Consider the following 16,012-nt stretch of genomic DNA (forward strand, 5'->3'; position numbering starts at 1 on the left):
GAACTATTCCTTTATGGTCAGAGGTCAGCACTGACAAACCTAAAACTTTTTTCTGTGTCAGAAAGAAATGAAAATATTAAAAGACATGACTGAGATCGTTTTCTTGGTTAAATTAATCTTACACAAACAAATGGTGACAGTCACATCTTTAACAAGCTAGCTGTGTGCAGGGGCGGCTCTAGGGTCTGTGGATATTCGGGGCTTAGCTCAGACCTCTGTAGATACATATGGGACCATCCTTTGATGAAATATTGAAAAATAATACATTTTATGAAAAAAGTTCAATGTTGCATCTGTGGGGTGTCATTTATAAAGTAAATCTTTAAATAGTAAAACTAAAAGGTCCCACTAATTTTTATTTCAGCTTCAGATATGCTCAAATGGGCTTCATTCATGAAACCTAGCATAACTCATTTTTGTGTAATGCATTTGTAAAGCCTTTCTGACTTAAATCACATATTCATTAATGTTTTCATGTTTTCAAAATGTTAGTTGGTACGAATAAAATGTACACGCTCCTGACAACACTAGGGAATCAGAAATCGGCAAGACACGTGTTTGTAGGTTTAATAGCATTAACAGAGACTATGCATTATCAACTGAACGTGATATAGAGTGGCACGCAAAAATTTGGGCACCCCTGGTCGAAATTTCTATTGCTGTGAATAGTTAAGTGAGTAGAAGATGAACTAATTTCCAAGAGGCATAAAGTTAAAGATGAAACATACTTTTCAAAATGTTAAGCAATATTAGTGTATTATTGTTATTTTGTACAATTTTAGATTGAAAAACGGAAAGCAGCACCATGCAAAAGTTTGGGCACCCCAAGAGATTTGAGCTCTCAGATAACTTTTACCAAGGTCTCAGACCTTAATTAGCTTGTTAGGGCTATGGCTTGTTCACAATCATCATTTGGAAAGGCCAGGTGATGCAAATTTCAAAGCTTTATACATACTCTGTCTCCTCAGATCTCGTCCCAACAATCAGCAGCCATGGGCTCCTCTAAGCAGCTGCCTAGCACTCTGAAAATTAAATTAATTGATGCCCACAAAGCAGGAGAAGGCTATAAGAAAATAGCAAAGCATTTTCAGGTAGCCATTTCCTCAGTTTGTAATGTAATTAATAAATGGCAGTTAACAGGAACGGTTGAGGTTTGGAAGACCAAGAAAACTTTTAAAGAGAACTCCTCGTAGGATTGCTAGAAAGGCAAATCAAAACCCCTGTTTGACTGCAAAAGACATTAAGGAAGATTTAGGAGACTCTGGAGTAGTGGTGCACTGTTCTACTGTGCAGTGACACCTGCACAAATATGACCTTCATGGAAGAGTCATGAGAAGAAAACCTTTCCTGCGTCCTCACCACAAATTTCAGCATCAGAAGTTTGCAAATGAACATCTAAACAAGCCTGATGCATTTTAGAAACAAGTTCCGTGGACTGATAAAGTTAAAATATAACTTTTTGGCTGCAATGAGCAAAGGTATGTTTGGAGAAAAAAGGGTGCAGAATTTCATGAAAAGAACACCTCTCCAACTGTTAAGCACAGGGGTGGATCAATCATGCTTTGGGCTTGTGTTGATGCCAGTGGCACAGGGGAACATGGTAGAGGAAAGAATGGATTAAATTAAATACCAGCAAATTCTGGAAGCAAACTTCACACCATCTGTAAAAAAGCTGAAGATGAAAAGAGGATTGCTTCTACAACAGGATAATGATCCTAAACACACCTCGAAATCCACAATGGACTACCTCAGTAGGTGCAAGCTGAAGGTTTTGCCATGGCCCTCACGTCCCCCGATCTAAACATCATTGAAAATCTGTGGATAGACCTCAAAAGAGCAGTGCATACAAGACGGCCCAAGAATCTCACAGAGCTAGAAGCCGTTTGCAAGGAAGAATGGGCGAAAATCCCCCAAACAAGAATTGAAAGACACTTAGCTGGCTACAAAAGCTTTTACAAGCTGTGATACTTGCTAGGAGATGTTACTAAGTACTGACATGCAGGGTGCCCAAACTTTTGCTTCGGGCCCTTTTCCTTTTTTTTTATTATTTTGAAACTGTAAAAGATGGATATAAAAAAGTAAAATTGCTTGAAAATATTAAAGAAATGTGTCATTTTTAACTTTATGCATGCTTTTTAAGTTTTTTGAAACATTTAGAATGTTCATTAAGCTATTCTGCTCATTACAGGGATTGATGGCTGGTCCCTATAGGTGATTTCCAGCTTTACTATCCTTGTGGGACATTTACACAGTGTAGGCAAAACATAAGCCACACACTCACATTCTTCTGAGATATTATCAGTTACAAAAATAGATAGATAGACAGACAGATAGATAGATAGATAGATAGACAGACATACAGTCAGACAGACATACAGACAGACACACACACACAGACAGATAGATAGACATACAGACAGATAGATAGATAGATTACAGACAGATAATCTACAGATAGATAGATTATTTATATATATGCTGACATTTTTCTTTGGAGAAATAGACCAAAAATTATTTCAAATCTATCACTCGAAATAGACATCATAATTTAATTTGTGCTTCCATTGTAGTACATTTCAGACACTTCTACAAGACTAATGCAAAGAGGTCAAAAAAATCTTACCGCCGTTTCTCACCGGACACGTTTCACTGTCGTGCCGGACACGGACCGGAAGTGAGTGTTTTGTCAGTCGCAGTCGTTTTGTATTTGTTTATACATTTGTAAACTTTTTTCTTTTATATTGTTACTACCTTATCGTCCACAAAAATGGGGAAAAGGCATAAGGATAAGATGTATGTTGAAATGGAATATCACGCGACTAATAGATGTTTCCAGTTCCCACTATTCGAGCATTATTTTTATTATGTTTACTGACTATTTACTGACTACAAGCAAGTTAAAAGTTGCCCTTTATTCTGATGATATCGTGTTTTTTATTATCAGATGTTGATAGTAGTTTTGTCTTAACTAAATACCAGCTTTATTGCATTTTTGAGGCTTTTAACCTGCAATACCAATACTATGTTGTATTTTGTTTTTGTGGAATTCGGTCCGTTTTCGTTTTATTAATCTCGGGATATATGTTTAATGTCAGAAACTGTCAAGTCCAATTCTGCGTATTTAATATATAATTTAATGTCAAATTGATCCTTCAATAGATTCAATATAACTGTATCTTTAACTATTTTCATTTTATCTGTCTGTTTCAGGTGCAGAATACACTCAGTTTTATGGAGGGAAGAAATCAGGTGCATTTACATTTATTCATTTGGCAGACGCTTTTATCCAAAGCGACTTACAGTGCACTTATTACAGGGACAATCCCCCTGGAGCAACCTGGAGTTAAGTGCCTTGCTCAAGAACACAATGGTGGTGGCTGTGGGGATTGAACCAGCAACCTTCTGATTACCAATTATGTGCTTTAGCCCACTACGCCACTACCACTCCACAGGTACTTACATCGATTTAGATGCATTGAACTACAGTGACCCCAAAAAATATTGGGATATGAAAAATTTCAAATGTGTAATGTCTACATAGGTAATGTGATGCTAGGACATCTGTGGTAACTTTAGGGGAACTGACTTCATACATGCACTAAAAGTGACTTTGGGACCAGTTGGTTTAAAGTAATGGAAAAATTGCTGAGAAAAGTGAAGTTAGTTCTTAGAAAAGATCTTGCATCGTTTGTTTGCAGAGCCACTTGGTTTGATATTTTGTTATCGAATGCAGCAGTGACATAATTTATGACATTTTTAAGTGTCCAAAATTTTTTGGGGCCACTGTATATCTATTATACCTCTAAAATTGGCACGTGTTCCAAATTTCTCAAATGACCAGAACTTTCCCAGACCAAACAACTTTATTACTGTATATTTAATGCTGTTGGATCTCCGGTTCTGTCTCGCATTATATTGATTGAATGCCCTTTGTATGAATAGTCTTACATTTTTGTGCGCTTAACTGATAATTCTGCTCTTTGTGCACCTGAATCCCCTTGGCATCAATAAAGTATGTCTATTTATCTATTCCTCTATCCAGCTTGCTTTTAGAAATCCCTCAAGCCAATTTCAGACGACTGCGCTTTGATCATTGCAGGTGAGTTTATACATTCTTCCTAATACTTCTTTAATGTTTGAAAGAAAAGTCTGCTGTAAAATAGACCTTGCTTTTATAACTGTACTGATCTGTGAGCTGTGTTGATCATTGGTTTTATGAATTTAATCCCATTATGCCATATCTGTATGATTTTCTATCATACAGTGGGCGTGGGTGTTGTTTTTGAATGTAGTCTTTTATCCCTTTCATAGTTTGTCACTTCAGCCCTTTGAGTATCCTATGTGCACAGTGGATGGGGTGGTATTTGACTTAATGTAAGTATATCACATTTACCATTAATAGGGTGTTAATAGAGTGCAGCATACAACAAAACTCTGCCAAAATAAGCTTTTTTGTTTTTTTGTTAAGCTGTTCATCACAGTATGGTGGTGCATCAATAATGTAGTAGTAGCTGGTGTTCATTATTGTTGTATATGATGTGGCCCAAAAGACACCAGAGAAACTATGCACTCTTTTCTCTCTTTAGGAGGATAGTGCCTTGGATTAAGAAGTTTGGTACCAACCCCATAACTGGAGAGGTATTTAATGTATTCTAACATGCAACTTATTTCCTATTGACAGTGACAATTAAACTTATGGCTGGGTGATTCAAGGTTTGAGGAATCAAGGTTTTGCATAAAAATATTAGCCAACGTTATAGTAACACCATAGATACGTTGTCAATCCACCAAAGGCTGAATAAGGAAGAGAAAAATTTTTCATAGCGCTTGGCTTGATGCTGCACCCAATCTGATCAGCTGTGCATGTGTGGCCGCTCCAAATGAAAGTAACAGGTTAACAACATAAAGACTGATATAAAAGCTGACAACATTTCCAGTGCGATTGTAGATTGTGATTGTAGCTCAGCCTCGTCCATCATGCATGTATACACCGGCTTAATCAGACCATAACTGGCCTAAGCGTTGTGGACATGTCGATTTACGGTCGTCTCTTTTTTTTTCTTAAATACCCATAATAAAGCGTTAGTTATGTGACAGTAATGGGCACTTCATATCAAATAATATGGATAGGCCATAAATGGGAGAATCAAACATCCACCGCATTTTTTTTTTTTTTACCATGATGATTTAGATAGATCGCTAAGAATTGCTTTGTTCTGTGACGTGTTTCAAGTGTACTGCATCTATAGCCAACATTTGACCAGCGATCATTTTGACAAACTTTGCGAGTTGAATTGTAATGATAAATCATTTCATATTGCTGCTCTGCTCAGCGTGCACCGTTAGAGGGCGCCACGTGTCCTGAACTCTATCGGGAGCGGTTTATGATTATACATACAAATTGTTTGACATACAATGAGTATTTTCTAAATAACTTTCCAGATAGACTTGGTTTAGATAAAACTTAATACCTACATTGGCTAAGAAGTATTTTGCAGTTTTCTTAATTTAAAATACTATTTCTCAGCATCTGGTTTTATTAGATTTTAATTTATTTTACATTTACACTATGTTGACAGTTTCTTGTGTGGTGCAGTTCTTTTGTGCACTTTTCTTGCACAACTATAATGAAAATAACTTCGATTTTTCTAACCAGGTTGCCTTGCATTCTAATAAAGAACATGCTATTTGTATCATGTTGGAGATACTTTTTAGTTGAGTACATTTAAAAGTTGAAAAATTGAATCATGAATCGTCCTTAAGTGTGAAACAAATAAATAAAATAAAAAAATCTAAATTTAATTTTTTTGCCATATCACCCAGCCCTTATTAGACTTTAAGTCTTTGAGGTTAAAGCTGTAATGTGTAATTTACATGCCACTAGTGCCACCTAAACGTAATGGAAATAATAATCACTGGAATAAAAACAGATTCCAGAAAACTCCCCCTGTCTTCCATTGGTAGTACAAACAGATTGTCCTGCTCCAAATGCACAATTGGTTGAGCCAATGTTGCAGTGTTGGGCTAGACAAGCTTCTCAAATAAACAGAAGTGCCACAGTGTTAAACGTTTAGGTGAAATCAACCTACTTACGGCGTACTAATAGTTGCATATTAAAGAAGGATGCAAGGAAGAATTTTAACATCTAAAAAATGACACATACACTATATTGCCAAAAGTATTCGCTCATCTGCCTTTAGACGCATATGAACTTAAGTGACATCCCGTTCTTAATCCATAGGGTTTAATATGACGTTGGCCCACCCTTTGCAGCTATAACAGCTTCAACTCTTCTGGGAAGGCTTTCCACAAGGTTCAGGAGTGTGTTTATGGGAATTTTTGACCATTCTTCCAGAAGCGCATTTGTGAGGTCAGACACTGATGTTGGACAAGAAGGCCTGGCTCGCAGTCTTCGCTCTAATTCATCCCAAAGGTGCTCTATCGGGTTGAGGTCAGGACTCTGTGCAGGCCAGTCAAGTTCTTCCACACCAAACTCACTCATCCATGTCTTTATGGACCTTGCTTTGTGCACTGGTGCGCAGTCATGTTGGAACAGGAAGGGGCCATCCCCAAACTGTTCCCACAAAGTTGGGAGCATGGAATTGTCCAAAATCTCTTGGTATGCTGAAGCATTCAGAGTTCCTTTCACTGGAACTAAGGGGCCAAGCCCAGCTCCTGAAAAACAACCCCACACCATAATCCCCCCTCCACCAAACTTCACAGTTGGCACAATGCAGTCAGACAAGTACCGTTCTCCTGGCAACCGCCAAACCCAGACTCGTCCATCAGATTGCCAGATGGAGAAGCGTGATTCGTCACTCCAGAGAACACGTCTCCACTGCTCTAGAGTCCAGTGGCGGCGTGCTTTACACCACTGCATCCGACGCTTTGCATTGCACTTGGTGATGTATGGCTTGGATGCAGCTGCTCGGCCATGGAAACCCATTCCATGAAGCTCTCTACGCATTGTTCTTGAGCTAATCTGAAGGCCACATGAACTTTGGAGGTCTGTAGCGATTGACTCTGCAGAAAGTTGGCGACCTCTGCGCACTATGCGCCTCAGCATCCGCTGACCCCACTCTGTCATTTTACGTGGCCTACCACTTCGTGGCTGAGTTGCTGTCATTCCCAATCGCTTCCACTTTGTTATAATACCACTGACAGTTGACTGTGGAATATTTAGTAGCGAAGAAATTTCACGACTGGACTTGTTGCACAGATGGCATCCTATCACAGTATCACGCTGGAATTCAGCTCCTGAGAGCGGCCCATTCTTTCACAAATGTTTGTAGAAGCAGTCTGCATGCCTAGGTGCTTCATTTTATACACCTGTGGCCATGGAAGTGATTGGAACACCTGAATTCAATTATTTGGATGGGTGAGTGAATACTTTTGTTAATATAGTGTATCAGCTTGAAGTTCTATGTCTCTCCTAATAAAACCACAAAGCATGAATTAAAGGAATGTTCTGGGTTAAATAAAAGTGTAACAGGTAAGGGACGGGCAAGTGGGAGGCGGGAACCGGCTGAACAGTAAACAAAGTTTCAATGACAAACTCAACTTAAAACCAACATAAACATACATGCAGAGCGGCCGCGTGCATCTCTCTCTCAGACCGGCATCTCTGGCTGTCCTTTATCTCGTGTTCCCGCTGATTCAGCCCCGGCCGTGCTCCATCACGGCCTGACCATGCCCTCCTCCTCGTCACACTCCTCCCCCGCCTGATTCAGGCCGGGGCGCCATCGGTCTGACTAATTCCCTTCCGGTCTTTCTGTCAGCTGGTGGTCCACCCCGCCTCCTGTGAACCTGGGGGAGAGACGAGGGGAGGCGTGGGGAGAGGGAAAGGGCGAGCAGAGAGAGAGAGAGATAGAGGAGAGAGAGAGAGAGAAGAAATTGCTCGCCGGCTCCCGGATGCGCGGTCGCCTGGTCCTCAACCCAACCAGCTTGCTCCTCCCCCGGCGGACGGCAGCAAGTCCTCTGGCCTCTGGCGGACGTAACCGCTCCTCCCCTTCTTGGCTGACGGCTGCGGTTCCTCCGGCTCTCAACGGCTGGCAGCGATCCCTCCGTCCCCAGGTAGATGGCCACGGCTGCTCCCCTGGCGGATGGCAGCGGCGAGGACTCCACGACAGCACGTCCCTCCTCCTTCCCGGGATTTGGCATCACTGTAACAGGTAAGGGATGAGCAAGGAGGAGGCGGGAACCGGCTGAACAGTAAACATAAAGTTTAATGATAAAACTCAACATAAACAAACACAGACACTCATGCAGTGTGGCTGCGTACGCCTCTCTCTCTCCCGAACCGACGTCTCCGGCTGCCCTTTATCTCGCTCTCCCGCTGATTCAGCGCCGCCTGCGCTCCATCACGGCCCAGCCACGCCCTCCTCCTCGTCACAAGTTAAGCTCAATCAGCAGCATTTGTGGCATAATTTTGATTACCACAAAAAATTGTTTGGACTCGCACCCATTTATTAAAAAAAAAAGCGGTTACAATAAGGTTCTTACAATGAAGTGAATGGGGCCCATCCATAAATGCTAAAATACACACTGTTTCAAAAGTATAGCCACTAGACATTATACATGTTTTTACACTAATATCATGTTAACACATGTAATGGGGTAGTGGTAGCTCAGCGGTTAAGGCTCTGGGTTACTTATCAGAAGGTCGGGGGTTCAAGCCCCAACACCGCCAAGATGCCACTGTTGGGCCCTTGAGCAAGGCCCTTGACCCTATCTGCTCCAGGGGTGCTGTATCATGGCTGACCCTGCACTCTGACCCCAGCCTAGCTGGGATATGGGAAAAAAGAAGAATTTCACTGTATATGTGCAAAATGTATAATGTGTGATTGATAAAGAAAATTATAAAATTATAATGTTTACATTTTGTGGCTATACTTTTGAAACAATATGTATTTGTAGACTATTTGTGTTTATAGACTGGCCCCATTCACTTCCATTGTAAGCGCCTTTTTTTTTTTTTTTTTTTTTTTTTTTTTTTTGATAAAGGAGGGACGGGTCAAAATTATGTTTTGTGAAAATCAACAAAGCTGCAAATGTTGTAAATTGAACATGGAACATTCTTTGTAGCCACTAGAGGGCATCAGACTCCACTTGAGGAGAAGGTCAGTGCTCCCAGAAAGGCAAACACTGTATGATACAAAGTAAACCGCAACATCATCAACTGCGATGGTATCTGTACACTAGTTAATGCCGTCCAGAGCTTCCAAAGCTACAAACCGGTATATCTGGTTGCTCTCATGCTGTAAAGAGCCCTGCTATGAATTTTAGAAGAAACTAAATTCTATAATTGGCTATTAGAAGGTCTCTCAGCCCTATGCAGATGATGTTACAACATGTACCTTCAAGGGTGAATCCCACAGAATTTAAGAAAGGTCTAGATCATATTTCACCCCAAAATCAAAAGAAAAGAATGTTATTATAGTATATTTAACATAAAGAATACTAAGTATTTTTTTTAGGACCAAAGGTTTTTGCATTGTGATGTTACATTATTACCGTGTACAATTTGGGGACCCTGTTTCCCAGTGATCAGTAGCTATAATGTGAGAAAATCTACAAATTACTATAACAAAACAATAACAATATATGATTTGCATTGTAAATAACATTTGTGAAGTATAATTATAGGTATACAAACATGGCAGTATTTGTTGTGCTTAATTGTCATGAAGATAATGTCACAATGCAAAAAATCCTGATGTAACTAATAAAAGGCATAATTTTCGTTATGCAAAATATAGTCTTATTTCTTCCTTTCGATTTCCAAAGCACGAGAAAGCATTTCTCCAAACAAAACAACAAGAATAACCCTAAAATCTAGCGTGCCTTTTATTATCATTTTATTGGATTGATGACAAACAGTTGCCGTATGCTGTTATGAGTTTCATTAGTAGTGAAGCTGCAAAAATATATTTGTTGCTTATAGAGGGAAAATACTGTATTACTGCACTAATCTAGACGTCATTATTGAGGCTATATATGAAGACATTGTACAACTCTGTTGATTTGTATGCCAGAGCTGGATGAGGGTGTAAATCGCTGTATAATCAGTTTACTGGACACACACTGCTGCTCTCTGAATTTATGGAATTTGAGTTATAGGGTCTCTGAGTGTGCACGCTGCATGCATAATCAGTTTGCATCAGTGAAAGTTGTGTGACCGTTTACAGAGAGGGTGTTTCTTTGGTGTGAGATTATTTATTTATAGTGTACAGTGGTGTAGTACACTTCATATACAATATACACCACATATTCATATCAAGGCTGTTTTGTTTGTTGTACTGCATTAATAAAGTGTTATTAAATAAAGCAATAAGTGTTATGTAATAAGACATTATTTATTGCTTTTCTAAAGTGGCAGTAACAGCATTATGATAAAAGACACCAATGTATCGGAATAAACAGTTCTTCCGCCAATTAATATAGTTTATTATCTGTTTGCCCTTGCCCAGCAATGTAATGAATTGATGCATAAATATAGAATATGCAATCACAGGTGTGCGTTTGCAGTCATTTTAAAACAGCATTGACCTCATCCAATCAGAATTCAGAGTCGGAACTGTCCGTTTTATAATGGTTACTTATTTGATACATGGAGTTCTAATTGTGAACACTTCAGATGACTGTACTGTAGTGTCATTCATTACATTTTGGACAAAAAGTCTTATTGTAGAGCCTTCATAATTTTAGTGTCATCACAGTGGTGGTTTGATAGGTGTCATTAACTGTATTAACCTTATTAACAGATTAAAGGAATATTTTCAGTTCAAGCTCAGTCGACAGCATTTGTGACATAATGTTGATTACCACAAAATAATGTTGATTCATCCCTCTTCTTTAAAAAAAGAAGCAAAAATCGAGGTTACAGTGGAATGGAAGTGAATTTTTGTTAGGCTGTAAAGGCAGAAATGTGAAGCTTATAATTTTATAAAAGCACTTACATTAATTCTTCTGTTAAAACTGGTGTATTACAGTATTTGAGCAGTAAAGTTGTTTAAATTGTCATTTTTATGGTCGCTTTAGGGTTTACATTTACGTTTATGCATTTGGCAGACGCTTTTATCCAAAGCGACTTACAGTGCACTTATTACAGGGACAATCCCCCCGGGGCAACCTGGAGTTAAGTGCCTTGCTCAAGGACACAATGGTGGTGGCTGTGGGGATTGGACCAGCAACCTTCTGATTACCATGTGCTTTAGTCCACTACGCCACCACCACGCCACGGGTTTATGGCGTTACGTCATCATGGCAACAAAGTTGTAAAAATTGGATGTAACTTTACACAGAAAAGGTTATTATGCAAATGTATCACACTAAAATCATGTTAACACCCATTGTTTACATCTTGTGGTTATACTTTTGAAAAGGTGAGTATTTTAACATTTACTGATTGTCCCCATTCACTTCCATTGCAAGTCCCTCACTGTAACAGATTTTTATTTTTAAAGAAAAGGAGGGACGATTCGAAATATTTTTTGTAGTAATCAATATTATGGCACAAATACTGTCGATTGAGCTTAACTTGTATTGAACCTAGAATATTCCTTTAACAGAATAGTTGTGATTTCATTTTCCATCACATTTACATAAATGTTTTTTTTACTTTTGTTCATATAGTAAAAGGTTTGGTTGTACTTCACACCATTGCTAGAACATGTTACTGCTTTGCATTTCCTGTGTGATAGCTTAAAAAAAAACTATTCAGAATTGACAGTCAGATTCAGTGTCTGTCTAAACACATGGCTGTCATCTGTTATTCATCCATTAATCTTCATAGTTCTACATGTTTGTGTGTTGTCTGAACTATGCATGTTCGATTTGTCTCGCTGCATGGAGAGGAGTGTGAGTAGGATGTTGACGAGGGGTGATAGGAAAGACTGTGTGTGTTAGAGTGATTGTTTCTGAGATCTTTAGAACATGTCAGGACTTGTTCTCCCATGCAGACTGAATGTCCCCTTATGTGCTCTGCTTTACCAATTTGTGTTAATATGGGTTATTGTGTGTGTGTGTGTGTGTGTGTGTGTAAACTTTGTTCTTTCTAGTTAGGCTTGGCTCTAAATTATTAAATGGCTAGAAATTGCTCTTTAATAGTGCAATCTCTATAAAGTGATTAAAAAAAGTACTGAAAAAGTCTTAGAAATTCATTGGTTGAAAAGAATGGGAACCCTGTATATGTTAAAAAACAAACCACCATGCACTATAACAGCACTTTTAAAGGATAATTCACCAAAAATGAAAATTATATCATCATTTACACATCCTCATGCCATCCCAGATGTGTATGACTTTCTTTCTTCTGCTGAACACAAAGCTTTTTAGAAAAATATCTCAACTCTGTAGGTCCATAACTTTGAATGTATAAAAAGCATTTAAAGGCAGCACACATGTAATCCATACAACTCCAGTGGTTTAATACATGACTTCTGAAGGGAGGAGAATTATAGTAAAAAAGAAATTGATCCCAACCACAACTATTATATCACTTCTTAAGACATGGATTTAACAACTGAAGTCTTATGGATTACTTTTATGCGGCCTTTATCTGCTTTTTAGACCTTCAAATTTCTGGCCACCATTCATTTGCATTGTAACCCTAACCTACAGAGTTGAGATATTCTTCTAAAAATCTTTGTATTCAGCAGAAGAAAGAAAGTCATACACATTTGGGATGGCATGAGGGTGAGTAAATGATGAGAGAATTTTCAGTTTTGGGTGAACTATACTTTTAACTAATATATTAAAGTCTTTCTCTGCTCTTATCTCAAGAACGCATCATTAGACACAGGAATTTACCTTTTCATTCCATAAAAACCATACTAGCCCCACAGCATGTTTGGTTTGCTAGATGTCGTTTAAAATTAGTGCTACTCAGTTAGTGTCTTGTCACATCACTGCCTAGACAGGTTCTGTATGAATCAGCCAATTTATACTAAATAATGTATTAATTATTTTTGTAAAAAGACATTCACGCAGTGTAATTATATTGTAATTGAAAATGTAGGTGTGTCTGATAGCTAAGCTCAGGCAAAAGCCTCTAATAACTTCCTGTTTCTCTCTCTCTCTCTCTCTCTCTCTCTCTCTCTCTCTCTCTCTCTCTCTCTCTCTCTCTCTCTCTCTCTAGAAGCTTAAGGCCAAATCCCTCATCAAGCTTAACTTCAGCAAAAACAATGAAGGTAAATATGTTTGTGTGTGTGCACGCGCATACACTCTTGATCCTCTTACCTGGCCTGCGTCTACAGCAATATGTGTCAATGAAAACAGATAATGGATTGAGGCGGTCTGCAGGTCATGTTCACTGTCTCTTTCTCTCCTGTACTTTAGGGAAGTACCATTGTCCTGTGCTCTACACAGTGTTCACAAACAACTCCCACATTGTTGCAAACAAAGTCACGGGCAATGTTTTCTCAAATGAGGTAAAACACACCACATTCTAGATCAGGGCTACTCAACTTAGGAAAGGTCAGGGGCTGCCAAGCTAGATCCCTGTGCCTTCGAGGACCACAGTCTTAATTTTTATGATTATATATACACCGATCAGCCACAACATTAAAACCACCTGCCTAATATTGTGTAGGTCCCCCTCGTGTCACCAAAACAGCGCCAACCCGCATCTCGGAATAGCATTCTGAGATGCTATTATTCTCACCACAATTGTACAGAGTGATTATCTGAGTTACCGTAGACTTTGTCAGTTGGAACCAGTCTGGCCATTCTCTGTTGAACTCTCTCATCAACAAGGCATTTCCATCCACAGAACTGCCGCTCTCTGGATTTTTTTGTTTTTGGCACCATTCAGAGTAAATTCTAGAGATTCTAGACAACAATTCTAGTTGTGCGTGAAAATCCCAGGAGGTCAGCAGTTACAGAAATACTCAAACCAGCAGCAAAGCCGGCTGCCGTCTGCCTGCAGGCGATGTCCAGTGCCATCGCCCGCCGTCGTGGAGGACCGCTGCCCAGCTGGCCGAGGACCAGGCGACAGTGTGTCCGGGGAACGGCGAGCCACTTTGTCACCTCCTGTCCAGGAAGGGAGGGGAGTAAATCATGCCGGAGGTCTCCTTGGCCTGAATCAGGTGGAGGAGTGTGACGAGGAGGATGGCTTGGCCAGGCTGTGACGACGCACGCCTGGCACTGAATTGTCGTAATCAGCTGGGAGGGGGATAAAGACGAGCCAGGAGCACCAGATCGAGAGAGAGAGAGACACACAAGCTGTGTGTGTGTTTAATGTTTGTTTAAGTTCATTTATGTAATTAAAGTTATGTTGACTGTTCTGCAGGTTCCCGCCTCCTCCTCGCCCATCCTTCACTCGTTACAATATCATAACGCAGGCTGCAAATAATCGTTCAAGGGCCGCATGCGGCCCGCGGGCCACATATTGAGTAGCGCTGTCCAAGATGTTTTCAAGGGCCTGCTTGACTGTTTATACATACAGTACATGCCAAGTTACCTGTGCTCAATTAAAAGAGGTCATGTGTTTGACTTACAGAGCATTTATTTTTTCTTCGAAGTTCACTTATAATGTTAGTTAAGATCTTGCATCTAAAATACTGTAGTTTAAATGACCATTTTCCACCCTGTTTCTGATACTTAGAATTAAACAGCCTGTTTTTGTTACTGTAAATTTCAACCAAAAATGAAAAATCACTCAAAACCATGATTTCTGAATTACCTGTTTTTGCCATTTAGGTTCACTATATGGTCTGGGTGGAAAGTTTTGAAAGTTAGAGTATGTCTGTATAATATATAAAACTATTTAATTGCTAAATTGCAAGACAAATCCACTTTTCCACAGTATGACATCTTTAACATCATGCTGATATCTTGATGAATATAATTGAGAACCATAATTTATAATGGACGGATTAGCTTTGCGCTTTTTTAAGCCATACAAACAAGCAAACTCAGACTAGTACATGAACAGTCATTATCCTGCAAATGTTTTGTCTATGCAGTGGATCAGCTGAACATCAAGATAAAGAATTATAAAGATTTGTTGACGGATGAGCCCTTCACTCGCCAGGATATCATCACACTTCAGGTGACGATTACAGAATGTGTGTGTTTTCTATAAATGAGGAAATGGTGATATGCTAATGTTTATTTATAAGGGAATATTAATATGGTCATTTATGACTGCATGTAATGCATTGTTGATGCTGAGATATTAGCTTTTTAGGATTTGTAATGTTGGTGGTGTTGTATAATCTCTATTGCAGGTCACTGTTTATTGTTTTAGATAGGATAATTGACTTTTTGCATGACCTCATTGGATAATTGTTTTCTTGTCTGCTGTCCACACCCACTGCCAGATGTGAGTATTTATATAGTCCCTCAATACCTGATGTTTTTTACTGCCTGATGAAGACCCAAGTGGTCGAAACTGTCTTTTGTTTTATTACACTTTTTTTTTTTTTATTAACAATTTTTATTGATTCCATTCAACAAATTAAATAAACATCACAGAAAATGTGGAATCAAATTATGTACAATTAAACCCTTCCCCACGAACACCCCCACCCGACACAAACACTCACCCCAGTGGTCATAAATATAAAAAAAAACACAAAACGCGCACACAATAAATAAATATAATAAATAAATAAAAAGCATATTTTCAAAAAACAATCAAATTGCACACACATATTTAAAACTAGAGATCCGTCTCCACTACCCCTCCCCGAAAGCCTTCCAAAAAGGCCAAATATCTGCCCCATTTCCTATCAAATAACCCCAGATTTCCCAGCCTTCTATACATCCCTTCCTCAAGGGCTGCCACCCTCCCTATCTCCGAGCACCACTCATGAAATGAGGGCATTCCAACCGACCTCCAACCCCTTAAAATAACCTGTCTGGTGATCGTGATGCTCGTTAGGACCCAATTCTTTATGTGCCGATTCTCAACGTCAATGACCACCCCATCGCCCAAAATACAGAGTCTAGGGCAAAGTGAAAGCCGAGTGCCCAATACATCACACATAAGACGCTGAACTTTCAACCA

At 39.3% G+C, this 16,012-nt stretch overlaps 1 protein-coding gene across 7 annotated transcripts in view; it reads left to right on the plus strand.

Annotated features, from left to right (window-relative positions):
- Positions 1-2,662: 2,662 nt before the first annotated feature.
- The window catches only part of LOC127430360 (RING-type E3 ubiquitin-protein ligase PPIL2-like), a 67,784-nt gene continuing 54,434 nt past the window's right edge, over positions 2,663-16,012 (plus strand). For 6 of the 7 annotated variants that reach the window (XM_051680108.1, XM_051680115.1, XM_051680107.1 and 3 more), the window contains exons 1-7: positions 2,663-2,793; positions 3,211-3,249; positions 4,043-4,099; positions 4,312-4,374; positions 4,587-4,638; positions 13,139-13,190; positions 14,967-15,052. In XM_051680108.1, coding sequence (XP_051536068.1) covers positions 2,768-2,793; positions 3,211-3,249; positions 4,043-4,099; positions 4,312-4,374; positions 4,587-4,638; positions 13,139-13,190; positions 14,967-15,052 — 375 coding nt within the window. In that variant the 5' untranslated portion in view covers positions 2,663-2,767. Of the gene's footprint in view, positions 2,794-3,210; positions 3,453-4,042; positions 4,100-4,311; positions 4,375-4,586; positions 4,639-13,138; positions 13,191-14,966; positions 15,053-16,012 lie in introns of all 7 variants that reach the window. The other variant, XM_051680129.1, reaches the window with a different exon arrangement.

The sequence above is a fragment of the Myxocyprinus asiaticus genome, chromosome 3 (genome assembly GCF_019703515.2).
Source record: "Myxocyprinus asiaticus isolate MX2 ecotype Aquarium Trade chromosome 3, UBuf_Myxa_2, whole genome shotgun sequence".
Taxonomy (NCBI): Eukaryota; Metazoa; Chordata; class Actinopteri; order Cypriniformes; family Catostomidae; genus Myxocyprinus; species Myxocyprinus asiaticus.